At 44.8% G+C, this 14,745-nt stretch overlaps 1 protein-coding gene across 1 annotated transcript; it reads right to left on the bottom strand.

Moving 5' to 3' along the window:
* Positions 1-48: 48 nt before the first annotated feature.
* Positions 49-4,691, bottom strand: LOC108619241 (uncharacterized protein CG3556). Its single transcript, XM_018015744.2, has 6 exons — positions 3,738-4,691; positions 1,273-2,753; positions 1,012-1,207; positions 733-810; positions 586-668; positions 49-509 (listed from the first exon to the last, which is right to left on the bottom strand). Exons 2-6 carry the CDS (start codon positions 2,702-2,704, stop codon positions 448-450), a joined length of 1,851 nt encoding a protein of 616 aa, XP_017871233.1. The 5' UTR covers positions 2,705-2,753; positions 3,738-4,691; the 3' UTR covers positions 49-447.
* Between the last annotated feature and the right edge of the window lie 10,054 nt (positions 4,692-14,745).

Here is a 14,745-nt window from a genome sequence, read left to right as displayed (position 1 = left end):
AACTTATTTTGAAGCTAGGGCATATTTGTATACATATGTCTGTATATATATGTGTGTGTGTAAGTGTGTGAGGGGGCGGGGGGTAGGTTAATGTAGTTTTGATTACGCCATTATTATTCAGTTATATGTATGTATATATGTATATATAATGCTTGCATATAATGCTATATATACTCGCGTGTATTTCTTTGATATACGTATATATATATATATATATATATATATATATATATATATATATATATATATATATATATATATATATATTATATATGTATATACATACGTATATAGAGAACTATACACATAATGCATAGATGCAGAAAGTGTTATAGTTGCTGCTGCTGCTGTTGTTGTTGTTGTAGTTTTATATCCTTGGAGTATCCTGCTAGTTAGTGGCTTAACTTTAGTTTTTAGGGACTAAGGCCGGCAAATCGTGTCGCGTGCTTAAAGTTTCTTATACCAATATAGATAATGCTCGCCATCCTCGACCATTAGCTCATCGACACCTAATCGGCAGTTAAGAGATATCGATTATTATATATAGACAACCGATATAGATATATGTGTGTCTGTGCTACCCACCAACAGGCGCAATAAGCTGATTCCCAGGCGTATTATTTGGATCGGGTAGTTCGGGCAATCTGTAGAGCAGCCAATAGTGATATCTGGATGGGGATAAATATGGATTAGTGCTATATATTATCTCTTATATTGTATAGTGAGACCTACCCTCGCGGCTCCTCGTTCTTGCCATAGAGCGTGTGCACATAATGCCCATTAGGCCACTCGCGCGCCTCAAAAATGAATCTGCAGAGGGAACAATAGAGAGTTTAGAGAGCTATACATATATGCGGGTAGTGTAGATAATGCATTGTAGATCTATTGATTCGAACTAGAACTATCTATCCTGTTCATTTCTGACTAAACATGCTACTCCATATTTATAGAAATGGCGTTTTGGGATCTGGCTCAGATCATGTTAGCCCCATGAATAGAGTTGGTCCTAACCTTGGATCCATTTCGGCTGCCTGTGTCATGGCCTTGAAGAAGCTCGTGTTCTTTGGCGAGACGAGGGAGAGGGAGAAGGCCTCAGTCACATTGGAGCCCACCCAGAGGGTGTAGGTGTACGAGATGTTCTTGGCGTCGGACTCCTCGGCCGAGGAGCTCAATCCGAAGGGCAACGCCAGCTTTGGTTCACCATTCTCTGCACAACGGGAAGGATGTTAGTATGGGCTGGTAAAGGAGTCCAGGTGACTGGATTGGGCTCACCTGTGGGATCGCTGCTCTCGCGTATGACATGGTCGCATTGGAGTGCGCGCACTGCGCCCAATCCCTTCCAGCCGAGGGCCAGGATGATGTCGGCGGTGAGGCCGACGCCAATGTCCGGCTCCTGGCCGTCTTGGAGCGGCTCCTCGCTCCAGCCGCCGTCGGCGCGCTGCCTGCTCAGTATGTACCGTGAGGCAGCCGTGCGATTCCAGTGGCCGGCCGGATCGTACTCCAGATCCTGGAGCGCCTGCATGGCCAGCGCTGTGCTGCGCAGCGAGCCGAAGCTGCCGCGCTGATCCTGCAGGCTGGCCAGGCCGCGGGCCGGCCGGCGCACAAAGTGCTGCAGGTGGCGATGGCGATGGTCGGTCACGATGCAGCGCAGCGCCAGGATCACCATCGCAATGGCATCGACGCTCTGGTCCGTCACGCCGCTGGCTATGTCCAGGAGGCGGCGTATTTGGCGCTTGCGCACATGCGCCGCCGAGCTGCAGGCGGAGAGGGTGGTCAGGGCGAACTCGATGTCCTGGGCGGGCTCGTGATGCTGCAGCGTCGCCACCAGGTCGTGTCCATGGAAATGCTTGGGATCCTTGCACAGAGAGCCCAGGGCGAGCACATACCGAGCCAGCTTGTCCAGATTGAGCGGCTTGGGCAGCGTATGGTGGCGATCAAGCATGGCCAGGATCTCGATTTCCATCTCCTTCACGGAGAGCATGTCCTCCAGCTCCTGTATCACCTGCAGGTGGGCATCGGCACTCTCATTGGGATCCCGGCCGCCAGAGAGCTCCTTGGCCAGGATCACCACGTGCGTGTCGTTGCCCCAGCCATAGTCCGAGGCGCGTTTCTCCTTCAGCCAATCCAAGGCACGCAAAATCGCCTCCTGCTCGCCTTTGTTGGGCGTGGCCGAGCCAATTATCTCGTGCGGCGGTGCTGCTGCAGTCGCAGTCGCCGTCGCCGTCGCAGTCGCAGTCGCTGCTGACTCTGCCGTGCCGTTGCCATTGCCTGCGGGCGGCAGCGCTGCAACAGCGACGCCGACGCTGGACGTGGTCTCCTGCTGCTGCTGCTGCTCAATGGCGGCCAGCGTAGCGGCAGCGCTGCTAGTTGTTGTTGTTGTTGTCGTCACTGCTGTCGCTGCGCTGCTGCTGCTGCTGGTGCTGCTGCTGCTGCTGGTGCTGCTGCTAGTGCTGCTGTTGTTGCTGTTGCTGCTCTGCTCAGCGCTGGCATCGCTGCTGTTGCTGTTGCTGTTGCCGCTGCCGGTGCTAACGGTAAAGTTGTCGTAGTCAGCGGCCAGCGGCTGCTGCGGCGGCGGTGCAGCTGTGCTTGAACTAAAGCTGGGACTGCCCAGCACGCCGGCTTCGACAGCGGGCAGCGTTGCGTTCTCAGTCAGCGTCAGCGCCGGCAGCGCGATGAGCAGCAACAGCAGCGGCAGTGAGTGCATCTTTGTTGTTGTTGTTGTTGGTATTCCTTTTATGATTATGCTCAGTCAGCTGGAAAAAGAGAGAGGAAGAGATAGAGAGAGATAGAATAAGCAGAGTGAAGCAAAAGGCAAAAGTCAGCAAGCAGGAAGATGTAAAGGCTGCGGGCGAAGAGAGGCGGAGCGGGGCCAGTGCGCAGGCAATGGCGGCAATGGAGGCGTTGCCTTGAACTGAATTCTCTGCACACTCACACACACACACACATAGACGCACACATACATGGACATATTGCATATTACATTTTTGCTAGCGTCATGCAATTATCGATAATTATAAGCTAAGATCGATATGCCGTCCCTTGCCCACACTCTCCTGTGCCGGTGTGTGTGTGTGTGTGTGCCTGTGTGTGTGTGTGTCAATTAGTCATCATAAAACTAGACAAAAAGTTGCCAAGCAGCAAGGCGCGCGACACACACAAAGGAAACCAAGCTCTATGTGGGTGTGTGCGTGTATGTGTGCATGGGAGAGGCAGAGGCAGAGAGCGCGCGCTGGGCTTGGCGCTGTATGAGCAATAAAAGTTAATTAAGTGGCAACAAAAGTGTTGTGCTGCCGCTTACATAATGCAATAAATACGGCAAGGATGTGCCATGAGCAGCCGTCACAAGCAGAAGCAAAAATTGTTTTTAATCAAATTAATGACACAAAGCAGCAGCAGCAGCAGCAGCAATAATAGCAGCCAGCAACAACAAAGCAAATTAAGCTGCTGCTGCTGCTGCTGCTGCTGCTGCTGCTGCTGCTAGGTGCCGGAAAGTCTGCAATGACAACGGCAACACTGGCGCCTGCTGTGCGCGCTTGCAGGACAGCAACACTGGCGCCCCCCGCCTGTTGTTGCTGTTGTTCATGTTTTCGCGTAATTAACTGCACTTTTTGAACATTCACGCTCACGCCGATTCGCACTCTCTCTCTCTCTCTCTCTCTCTCTCTCTTATGACACTTGCTCAACTTTAACTTCATTATGCTGCCTGCTGCCTGCTGCTGCTGCTGCTGTCGACTTACCTGCTGCGTCTTTGTCACTCCCTTTCTCACTCTCTGCTCGGGCTGTCGCTCTCGTGCTCGGTCGCTTTGCGCTTTGCGCTTTGTGTGTTTGTCGTCTATTATCCGTTATTGCTATTGCTATTGTTGTTGTTGCTTTTGCTGCGTTTTGTGGCCTCTCGTTGTTGTTGTTGTTGTCTTGTCTTGTTATTGCTGCTTCTGCTGCTGCTGCTGCCACTGATGTCTATTGATTTTTTATGCCAGGACTAGGCGACGTTTGTTTAACTCTGTTCAAATATTAGTTGTTGTGACTGTAGTTGTGCGCGCACACACATTGGCTCGCACAATCAATAAATTATGAATGGCTAATTCCTGTTGTTGTTGTTGTTGCTCTTGCTTTTGTTTTATATAATCGCAGGACACTATGTGTTATATCTATCTATATGTATGCACACATATATAATATATTAGATATATACATATGTATGTATATATTTGTGAGTGGGCTTCTTCTATAATTGCTAATAATGGTCTGAAGTAACGGAACTTTGTGCTGTTAGCAGCATATCGGCTGCCTGCTCTCAGCTACACGTACACGCACACGCACACCCACACACTGGGACACGGACACGGACACGCACACGGACACTGACTCACACAGCTGTTCGTTGCAAAAGTAACGGCACTGAAGCTGCGTTTATTTCGCGACTCCAATTGGTTGTCTAACAATTGTTGTTGTTGTTTTCGATGCTTCTTCTGCTGCTGCAGTTGATCTTGTTGTTATTGTATTGTAGCTAGCTAAACGCTGGCATTGCTGTTTAGTTACTTTAGCTGCTGTTGTTGTTGTTGTTATTGTTGCTACTTTTGTCTGCACTGACAGTTGTTCAATCAAGTTGTTGTGGCGGTTGCCGTCCGCTCTCGACTGACTCTTTATAAGATAGGCACTGCACGCACGGCTAACAAAATAATAAAAAAAAAAACATGTCTGTACGTGCAGTGCTGCCACTATTCATAAGGCTACGTGCAGGATATACGCGCGATATGGCAGCTCGCTTGAGGCTAGTTTCAGCCAGGTTGCACAGCAATTCGAATTAGGTGTGTGTCAAGGCTAAGGCATGTCTGTGCTACGTATGTGGAACTCAACAAAGCGGGTTTCAGCTGTGCTGCATATTTCGCATATGCGAATTGGGTGTGTGTCAGCGCTAAAATTTCGTTATGATTAACAGAAGGAGGGGGAGCGTGTGGAATTGCAAAGCCTTTTGCGGGATGACATGAACAGAGGCAATGCATTTAACAGCTTCGTAAAGCATGTCACTTTCGTTAGCCTAGCGCGTTTTCGAATCGGGTGTGAGTCTGAACTAAGGTTAAGGCTTTAGTGTGACCAGGATAGAGGCACCTGGCGTTAGGTATCTGTACCTTAGATGAAGGAAGATTGGCTTTCAGTGTAACAAAGGAAGGAAGGTGCTAATACTTGATAAAGTGGTGGGACGTAATAAGCATTGGTTGCCTGTCCAGGTAATATGATAAACCGTCAGGCGTGTCAGCGGTGTGTGTCTTGGCTTCGGTTCAATTTTTTTTTCAATTTTTCTGTATGAATAAAAGTCAATCAAAACGCTTTCTGCAATAGAATTTGTTTAAGATGTGCGCTCATCCCAACTTTTAATTTTCATTTGTATATTTACTAAAGCTTGGGCTAATACGTGACACGGATATTCCGCAGTTGTCGCAATTAGGATAAGGTGTGTGTCCATACTAAATGAGACACGCTTCTGCTGCTTAAGCTGTTGTGTGAAAAGGATAGGCTGTCAATCAAGTCAGCTAGGGTGTGTGTCCAAGCTAAGCTTCAAATGATATCTTAAATTCTGATTAGCTTCTTGTTTGCAATTATTAAATGAGAATTGAAAGCTTTTGAGCAATCAAATTTGTTGACAAAAACGTAAATGCAGAAAGTTTGGCCTTTGGCCAGCCTCGGCTTCTGCCTTAATCTTTGCCTTTACAAATTTGTTGTTGTTTTCTTTTGGCTGCTGCTGCTGTGTCAGTTGTTGCCGCTGCCGCATCGCCTGTTGTAATTTGATATAGTTTTGTGTTGTGTCCGCCGACAACAATCAACAGCAGCAATAGCAGCAACAACAACAATAACAGAAAATGCCGCCAAGCCGCCGACGTTGAGGCCAAATGGTCGACAATGGCATTTGTTGCTGTTTCGTGGACCAGGACGAGCCAGGACGAGAGGAGAGGGCGAGCCAGGACTTGCGGATTGCTGAAGCTGATGATTGCCTATCGTTTTCCTCGAGCAATTAAAAGAACAAGCAACCATATCGCTTACCACTATGAAATCTATATGAGCGCAGCCGTAGCCGGGGCACTGAGGGGCGTGCGGCGGGGCGGGGCGTGGCGAAACAAAAGCCAAGGGGAAGTCGAAGCCGTTGATGAAGCTGCGCCAACAGATCTCTCAGTTCTCTCAGTTCACTCAGGTCGCTCAGCTCGCATTGTGCAGTTATGACAGGCGTCCCCCTCGCTGCTGTCGGCGCAGATGAAAGGACGACGGCAGCGCAAGCTTTTGTCGCTGATCCTGGCCGCGGCAGCTGCCGATCAAACGGCCACGGCCGGCCGAGCACCTTGCCTTGCCCCCATCCCTCATTCTGGTGCTGCTGCTGCTGCTGCTCCTCCCGCACACCTTCGCCCTGCGTCCTTCGTCCTGCGTCCTTTGCCTCACGCACAATTTGATAGGCGACAGATCGCAGATTGCAGATCGCAGATCGAGAACTCTTTAAATGCAGCTTAGCCGCCTACTTAGCTTCTCAACTTGATGCTATCTGGTTAGCGAGACAGCCAGATCCTTGCGCACAGGACACGGCCAATTGTCGTTCGTCGATTGCCGATTGTCGATTGTCTGTTTCCGTTTGCTCAGGTACACGCTGAAGGGATGCGGCACCTAGCTGCATGGCCGTGGGTGCTCAGCTCTAGCCGGCGGCCTTGTCTGGCCTCGTTGTTATCCCTGTTATCCTTGCTTTGTTGAGCCTTGCTGGCTGCGCAATATTTGGCAACCCAATTATGTCTGCTCGCATTTGTTGTTGTTGTTGCTGTTGTTGTTGGTGTTGCTGTCTGCTGTTTGCTTAGCCGGCGCTATTTATTCAAGCCTTGAGCGCAGCCGAACAATAGAGCCACAGAGCCTTGAGCTATTATCCTGCCAGATCGGCAGCTCCTTCCACGGCTTAACGCAATTTCCACGTTTTGCATTCGGCGCGCCCCTTCGCTCCTTGCGCAATCGAAACAATTGTCCAACTAGCTCTATTTATTCCACTATTTGTGCGCCTGCGTCCCAGGGCGCAGCAGATGAGGAGCGCGATCTGATCTGATAAAAAAAAAAAAAAATAATAATAAAAATAGAAATCCACAAAACAGAAATGAGAAAACCCAAAACTGAAAACTGAAAATGGAAAACAAAACATCAACAGCAACCGAAACCGAAACGAATCGAAACAATCGAAATGAATGCAACCAACTGCAAAATGAGTTGCGTTCACGATTCGTCGATGCCGAATGGAAAATCGGAAAATGTGAAAATGAAAATTGTATATGAGAAACGATAGACAACAACTTTTGACTAGTTTCTGCCTAGGAATTTACGGATGGAGCCTTGCCGAGCGACAGCTAGAGCCGATTACAGTGAAAGCTCCTCAGAGTGGACTTGAAGGACTCTACACTGCCCGCCATAGGTGTTTTGGCAAATGGATTCAGCTCCGGGACGAAGCCTAAGGATATAGGCACCTATGCCCCTTGCTTGGCTTGAATTTACTTAATTATTATTTAACATAAACAAATACACAATAGGCTAAAATGTGCTATCAAGGCTAAGGAAGGTTTTACCAAACGTTACACAATTTGTAATATGTATTATCCTGTATTATAATTGCTGTTCATAAGAAACATTTTGAATTATGTGAACAAATTTTATTTTATTTGACAAATATTTTTATTTTATCTATATATTTTTCTTTAAGATATATATACGATATATATACATATGTATATATACGAAAAAGTTGATTATTTTGTGTGCTTGCAGGAAAAATGTTTTCCCAATTGAATAAAAGACAAAACTTAAAAATTTTTTTTTATTTATTTATTTATTTTTTTTTTTCAATTTCAATGTGAATATAAATTTATTATATTTAAAATAATTTTCTAACCAGGGAACGTTAAATTTTGTAAAACTGACAAGTTTTATTTGATTTAATTTTTTTCTCTGGGTGTTCTTTTAATTAATTTATGTATATTATTAATTTTATATGTATTGTTAGGTTCTATTAGAAGAAATTTCTCTGAAGCCATTTCAAAGAAATTCTCAAAGTAATTATGAAAACTCTAAAGATGTAGATGGACTCTATATATGTGTGTAAATAAAGATATATTTGTATACAATGTCTAATATTGTTTGTTTAATGTTTTTTTTTTCAACCAAAAAATTTATAATTTATTAAATTTAGAAAAACGTAAATGCTAAGATATAGATTGGATTCGATGAGGTATATATGTCAATATGGTATATGTACTTAAATATTCGGTTCTGTAGCTAATTCGTATAAGAAATCACAATAGCAACTCCGAAAAGGCGCGAATGAAACTTTTACCGTTTTTTTTTTTTTTTTTTTTTGAAAAAAAGAAACAATCTGTAATGCAATCGAAAAAGTTTGCATTTTGAGTCCTTAGCTAAATTTATATATGTATATGAATGGGACAGTTAGTCAATCAGCAAATGTCTTAATCGATTGACTAACTGATCAATCAAATATGTATAGACTGTAGAGGTCACCATACTCTATAAGCCTAATGACAATGACTCAATTAAAAACATAGCTTGATCATCAAATTGATTCATCAATCATTTAATCAGTCTAATAGCGAGTCAATCATGCTGTATGGAGGCACTCAATCAGTTGTACGATTTACCAGTGCGTCGGTCAACCAATCAATCTGACCTCAATCCTTGAGTTACCTCAAGCAAGCAAGCACCTCAGTCAATCAGTCAGTCAATCAATTAGACAATCAGTCAGTCAATCACGCAGTTAAAGATATAAGAAAAAACCAGTCAATCGACTGTTCAGTCAGTCTATCAACTATAAAGTAAACATTCCATTCATATGTTTGCCTCGATCTCCTGATTCATCATCAATCAATACATCAAATTGCTCTAGACATAGCTGACATAGTTATTATACTTGATCCATGACTCGACTGCGACTCTCTGGAGAGCCCAATTAGTAGAAAAGTTCACTTAGACTTTAAATAAATATATTACTAAGGGACATCAGAGAGAGTGAGAGAGAGAGAGAGAGAGAGAGAGAGAGAGAGAGAGAGAGAGGATGTGGCACAAAGGCGACTAATATTGAAAAGAAAGCGAAGCGAGCAACGGCAAATGGCCGCAAATCAACAAACACAGAAGAAACAAACAGACAAACAAACAAACAAATAAAACAACTGCCAAATAAACAGATAGACTAGAGGCAGGAGCAGGAGCAGGAGCAGGAGCAGGAGCGGGGCGGACTGGCTCGGGGGACATGTGTCGGGCGCTCTGTGGCGAGTACATAGGCGCCTTACATAAGCTCCTATAACACGCGCGCTCTCATTCTCTCTCACTCACTCACTCCCTCTCTCTCTCTCTCGCTCGCTCTCTCTCTGCCACATCCACCCACTCAAAGCAGTAGAAGAAGCAGCAGCAATACAAGGACAACGCAGCCAGCTAGACAGACAGACAACCAACACCTAAAAGGACAGACGGCTGGGACGGTGCTAGAGGGCTGAGGTACGGGCGCTGGCAGTCAGTCAGGCAAAGCTAACTATGCCAGGACACAAGCCAAAGGACGCGCCAGCGAGTGGTGCCAAATGCTCGGTCCATGGCCGTTGTCGTTGTTGTTGTTGTTGGTCCTTTGGCGCTAGGCAAAAGCCCAGAGCCACAGCAAAATGAAGCCAAATGAAGCAACGCAAACGACGACAGACACAAGGGTAGCACCAGGACACGACAGCACAGCACAGCACGGGGCAGGGCAGGGCAGGGCAGGGTAGGGCAGGACTCAACCCCTAGCCCACAATGCAGGCACTCAGCCAGGCGGGCTAACATTGGGAGGGTTGCTCGCCGGGTTGGCTGCCATCTCTAAGGGCGGCTCAGCCAACCAGCACCGCCTCGCCTCGCACCGCACCGCACCGCACCGCACCGTCCCCTCGTGGCAAGGCAAGTAAAGCGCTATAAGAGCAAATATGGCTGCCAACACCCGAATCCGACACGTAAAGTGACGCGTTAGCTGCGTTGCTATGACAACGAGCGCGTCCTGAAAGTCCTGGACTCGTCTCCTCGCCTAGCCCAGCCGCGTGCCACCTCCTCTGGCCGTACAACTTTTGCTGTTCACCTTTTTTTTTTCTTCTCTTTTTTTGTGTTACCAACTTTTTCTTTAGCTTTTTATCATTTCTGTTTTTTTTTTCGTTTTTTTTTCTCTTTTTGAATATTTTTTTTTTTTGAGCTGTTGGGGATTTGTCGTCCGCTCGTAAATAAAGTTGTCGACGCAAGGTAGCTGCAGCTGATGCTGTGGATGCTCCTGCTGCTCCTTCTACTCCTGCTGCTCCTGCTGCCTTCCATCTATCGGCCAGCTAAAGTGTAGACATGTCGGCCGTCATTGGCTTGCATTTAATGAGATTTTCCTGCTATCGCTGCTCCCTTTTGCACTTTTCATTCTACTTTTGCTTTTTTTGATTGGATTTTCGTTTTCCTTTCCTTTGCTCTTTTTATTTTGTCAGCCAATATTGTGCACAGGTGAACGGAAATTTACCTGGATGCGTGTGGATGGTGCGGCTCTTGCACTCATCTCTGGTATTGAGCCGTTGAGAATCGCATAGAGCGGCAATGGGACTGTCTCTGGCACTGTATGCAGTTTATTCACGAGCCATGTTTAATGCTCGCCTAAGTGTAGCATCCATAGCACCGTCTTTCCGTCGGCTCATTTTGCTAGAGATGGGAAATGCGGCATAGAGATATAGATGGATAGAGATCTATTTATATTTATGTATCCATAGGTACTCTTTCTGTTGAAAGTCTGTATAGTTCTGCATTGTATCGTCTGCATAGTGAAATATGAGAATATTGCTCATGGTATCTGCTTAGTAAGTCAAATAACAATATGGAAGCCAGTTAAGATATACTAAAAGATCATCATATAAACTATAGCTGGATCATCTATAGATCTGGGGAGTGTTATGACTTATTTTCCTCATTCTGTGCAACATCAAAGAGAAATACATATATAAAAAAAATGTATTTTTTATTTATTATTATTATTTTTTTTTATTGCTAGAACTTTACATGGAATTCTGGAAAACTTGTTATAGAATACCTTTTTGTAGCTCGTTCAATTTTTATTATTTTAGTTTTTTTTTTATACGTTTTTTTTTTTTTTATATATATATATGTATAATAAAATGATGTTATGTATGTATCTAGACATAATATTTGTATTTATTTAGTAGACTTTCAATAACTCACAGTGCTGAAATGGGTTTTACAATTTATCTAGATATTCATTTAACGAGGCTAAATAACATTTTAAATTGACGTAGATTCTTTATATGTAAACTAAAGTATTGGGCTTGGTTTCAATTTTCAGTTTACTAAATAAAGCCTAAATAGAAAATAAACTTTTTCATTTGAGTGATTTGGGACAAATCGTAATTTCGTTTGTCTGTGAAGTGGGCCCAAGATTAGTTCAATCTATGACAGGAGACGGTGCTCTCGCAATCTAATTCAGGTGGACTCTAGTTAACTGGAAGAAGAGACGAAGAAGAAGCAGAAGTGAATGCAATCTAAAATTACATTTTCTGTATATATTTGTTGTTGTTGTTTCGCTATTTTGTCTTTTTTCTTATTCGCTGAGCTTCACATCTTTGGGCCAAAAGCTTTGGTTAAAGCCTGAATTGTTGCAGCTGTAGAGCAGTTCGAATGTGGGCTTAATGTCTGTGTATGTGTGTGTGGGCGTGGCAATAGATCACTGAAAGCAGCTGAGCGCATCACGTGCAAGCGATAAAGTTGCGGCAGTAACAACAACAACAACAGCGTGAGAGACAGCAGCAACAACAACTAGCAGCAGCAACAATAGATGGACAGACAGCAGCAACTAGCAGCAGCAACTAGCAACAGCAACAGCAACTAGCAACATGTATGTAAGCACTTCGTTGTTGTTGTAGTTGTTGTTCTAGCTGTTCTAGTTGTTGCTGTTGTTCTTGCAGTTGTTGTTGCAGTTCTTACTGCTGCTTCGACTGCTGCTGCTAATTGTTGTTGCTGTTGTTGCTGCTGCTGCTATTGTTGCTAGTTGTTGCTGTTGTATGTATATGTTGCTTCTGGTTATTGTTGCTGATAGCTGTTAATGCAGCTACTTGTAGTTGTTGTTGCTGTTGCATCTGCCACTATTGCAAGTTGTTGCTGCTGTTATTGTTTCAGTTGCTGTTTGTGGCCTGGTTGTTATTGTTGTTGCTGTTGTTGTTACTATTGCAGTTGTTACTTCTCTTGCTCTAGCAGCAATTGTTGTTATTGTTGTTGTCGTTGTTGCTGTTGTTGTTGTTGCTGATGCTGTTGTTGCCACTATTGCTAGCTGTTGCTGTTGTTATTGCTGTTTCAGTTGCTGTATGTATCCTGGTTGTTGTTGCTGTTGTTGTTGCAGCTTCTACTGCTACTGCTAGTTGCTGTTGTTGTTGTTGTTGCTGCCACTGTTGCTAGTTGTTGCTGTAAATATTCTGGTAGCTGTTGTTTTTATTGTTGTCATTGCTGTTGTTGTTGTTGTTGTTGCTGCCTGTCACGCTGCTTATGACAAAAAGCTTTTCAACGTTGTTAGCTTAATAACTGCCAGCAGCTGAGTGTTTGCCACTGCATGTGTGTGTGTGTGTGAGTGTGTGAGTGCAGGCTTTTAGGCTTTTCTTTTCGGCTGCTGCAGCTGCTGCTGCTGCTGCCTGCATTCAGCTATGGCCGCCTTCTGCTTCCACTTTTGCTTTGCCATTCGTTTCGTTTCGTTTGTTTATTCTTTCTTTTTTTGTGGCAAGCTGCATAATTACAACAACTGCAGCAGCAGCACGACAAGAGCCACGATAGACATGCACCTGTGTGTGTGTATGTGTGTTGCTCTTCTAAGGACATGTGCCAATATGGCCAACTGCGGTTGCCAACTGTCAAAGCCGGCAGCCCTAGAAGTGTCTCCCTCTCTCACTCTGTGTGTGTGTGTGTGTGTCACTGATGTTGGATTTTTGTGACAAAGCTACCCCAACCAGAAGCCCAGCACCCAGTCACCCCAGCTAAACTGCATAGCTCTCTCTCACTCTCTCTCTGTTAGTCCTTGTTTTCAGTCTCAGCCTCCTCCTTCTCCACCTCCTCCACCACCTCCTCATCATGTTTCGACGTGCTCATTTCGTCGAGTGGCGCAGGAAAAGAAAACAAAAGATTTCTGCTTGCTGCACCTCGTGTTGCTACAAAGACACCGACTCACACTCACACACACACACACACCCAGCCACACTCAGGCACCGCCTGCAGCCACGCCCACGGCACAGTTTGGCCCCTTTGCAGGGAATGCATTTTGCACTTTATTAGAAGCAAATCAACGAAGCAGAAAAGTCAAATGCAATGTTGATTAGTGCACAAAATGGAAGCCAGAGGGCGCCACAGCGCTTGCCACGCCCACAAGCTGTGCCTGTACAGTCTGTCAGTCAGGAGTAGACCAAGAGCGGGGATGCGGGCTGGCAGTTGGCGTCCATTCGATTGTGCTGGGGGTTAGCATTGCGGTTGACAAGCTGCTAAAATTGACGCTTGGCGGATTCCTAATTCGCATCGAGACAGTCAGAGCCGGGGCCAAGGGGGTCAAGGGGTGCCAGCAGGGAGGGAGTAGGCGGATAGGGGATAGGGGATGCTAATACATCTAAGCACTCTACTTAAAAGTACTTGAAAAGTGCAAAGGAAAAGAAAACAGAAAATTGGGATCGAATCATAGTTTTTCTTTTTTTTCTATTTTGATAATCCTGATTGATATGGTAAGCAATATCTTTACTAACTTAACTTTTATAAGTCAACTGATAATGTTTCTATGGAAGTTGTTGAACTGATTAAGGAAGTAATTAACGACAGATTGACTGATTGATTGATTGACGAGGTCTCGTAAGCTGGACAACTGCTATGCTTACTCTACTCCAAGTACTTCATCAAGTAGAAGAGTAGAAGTTCCAGATAATGGGAATTATTTATGGGTGTAAAAATGTATATTGTAGAGTCTTTCAATATCTGATGATGATATATGGTCATAGTCAGACAACATAGGAAGAGCTGTAGAGCTGTCGAAGCAGAAGCATCTGAACCAACCGATGCTCACCCTGCATCGAGTTTCTCACTCTGCTCGCACTACGAGCACCGGCTGGGCACGATCATCAAGCACGATCGATGTTGCGGGAGAGGGAACAGACGTGTGCAAAGAATGAAGAGAAAATGGAATAAGGCAAAACGAAATCTCTTTACAAATTGAAATCGCTTACAAAGCTAATCTATTGGGTCGATTGCCCCTCTTGAATGACGGTGTTAGTGTAGTTCTGCTGGCTGCTGGGCGCAACAATTACGAGAAAGGCTACTTCATAGGGCTGCGAAGATGGATTCAAATTTTAGAAGGTATTCATTGCATATTTGATTTATAAGAATTATGCAATGAAGATATTGTTGCAGTAGCGTAATATTTGGTATTTTTATTTACTAGTGCTACCAGGTAGTACTAATTTGATTTTCAACTTCTGCATATTATCGGTTTCATCTTTCAGTCAGTTGACATCATTATATCCGCGGAATAGCCAAGAACTTTAAAGTAAATTCAATGGAAGATCAATGTGGAATATTTGTTTACTATTATTATGTTCATGTGTGTGTTTCTATAGTAGTATTTATAGGAATTGCAGCCGCAAGCTTGTTGTATTACTTGGACTAAAAGTATGTGAGATTGACGTGGATTGTAGTAAATAT

Source organism: Drosophila arizonae, chromosome X (genome assembly GCF_054131065.1).
Source record: "Drosophila arizonae isolate 15081-1271.41 chromosome X, UAZ_ARI_1.0, whole genome shotgun sequence".
In the NCBI taxonomy this organism is placed as follows: Eukaryota; Metazoa; Arthropoda; class Insecta; order Diptera; family Drosophilidae; genus Drosophila; species Drosophila arizonae.
The sequence above is the reverse complement of the archived record's forward strand: the minus strand, read 5'-3'. Positions and strand labels throughout refer to the sequence as shown.

What these genes read in the sequence shown, in the direction of transcription:
- LOC108619241 (XM_018015744.2), bottom strand. Translation starts at nt 2,704, where the DNA reads ATGCACTCACTGCCGCTGCTGTTGCTGCTCATCGCGCTGCCGGCGCTG. An exon ending in AAGAACGAGGAGCCGCGAGG is followed by an intron (nt 669 to 732) that starts GTAGGTCTCACT and finishes ATCCCCATCCAG; the next exon opens with ATATCACTATTGGCTGCTCT. An exon ending in TCAGCTTATTGCGCCTGTTG is followed by an intron (nt 510 to 585) that starts GTGGGTAGCACA and finishes ACTGCCGATTAG; the next exon opens with GTGTCGATGAGCTAATGGTC.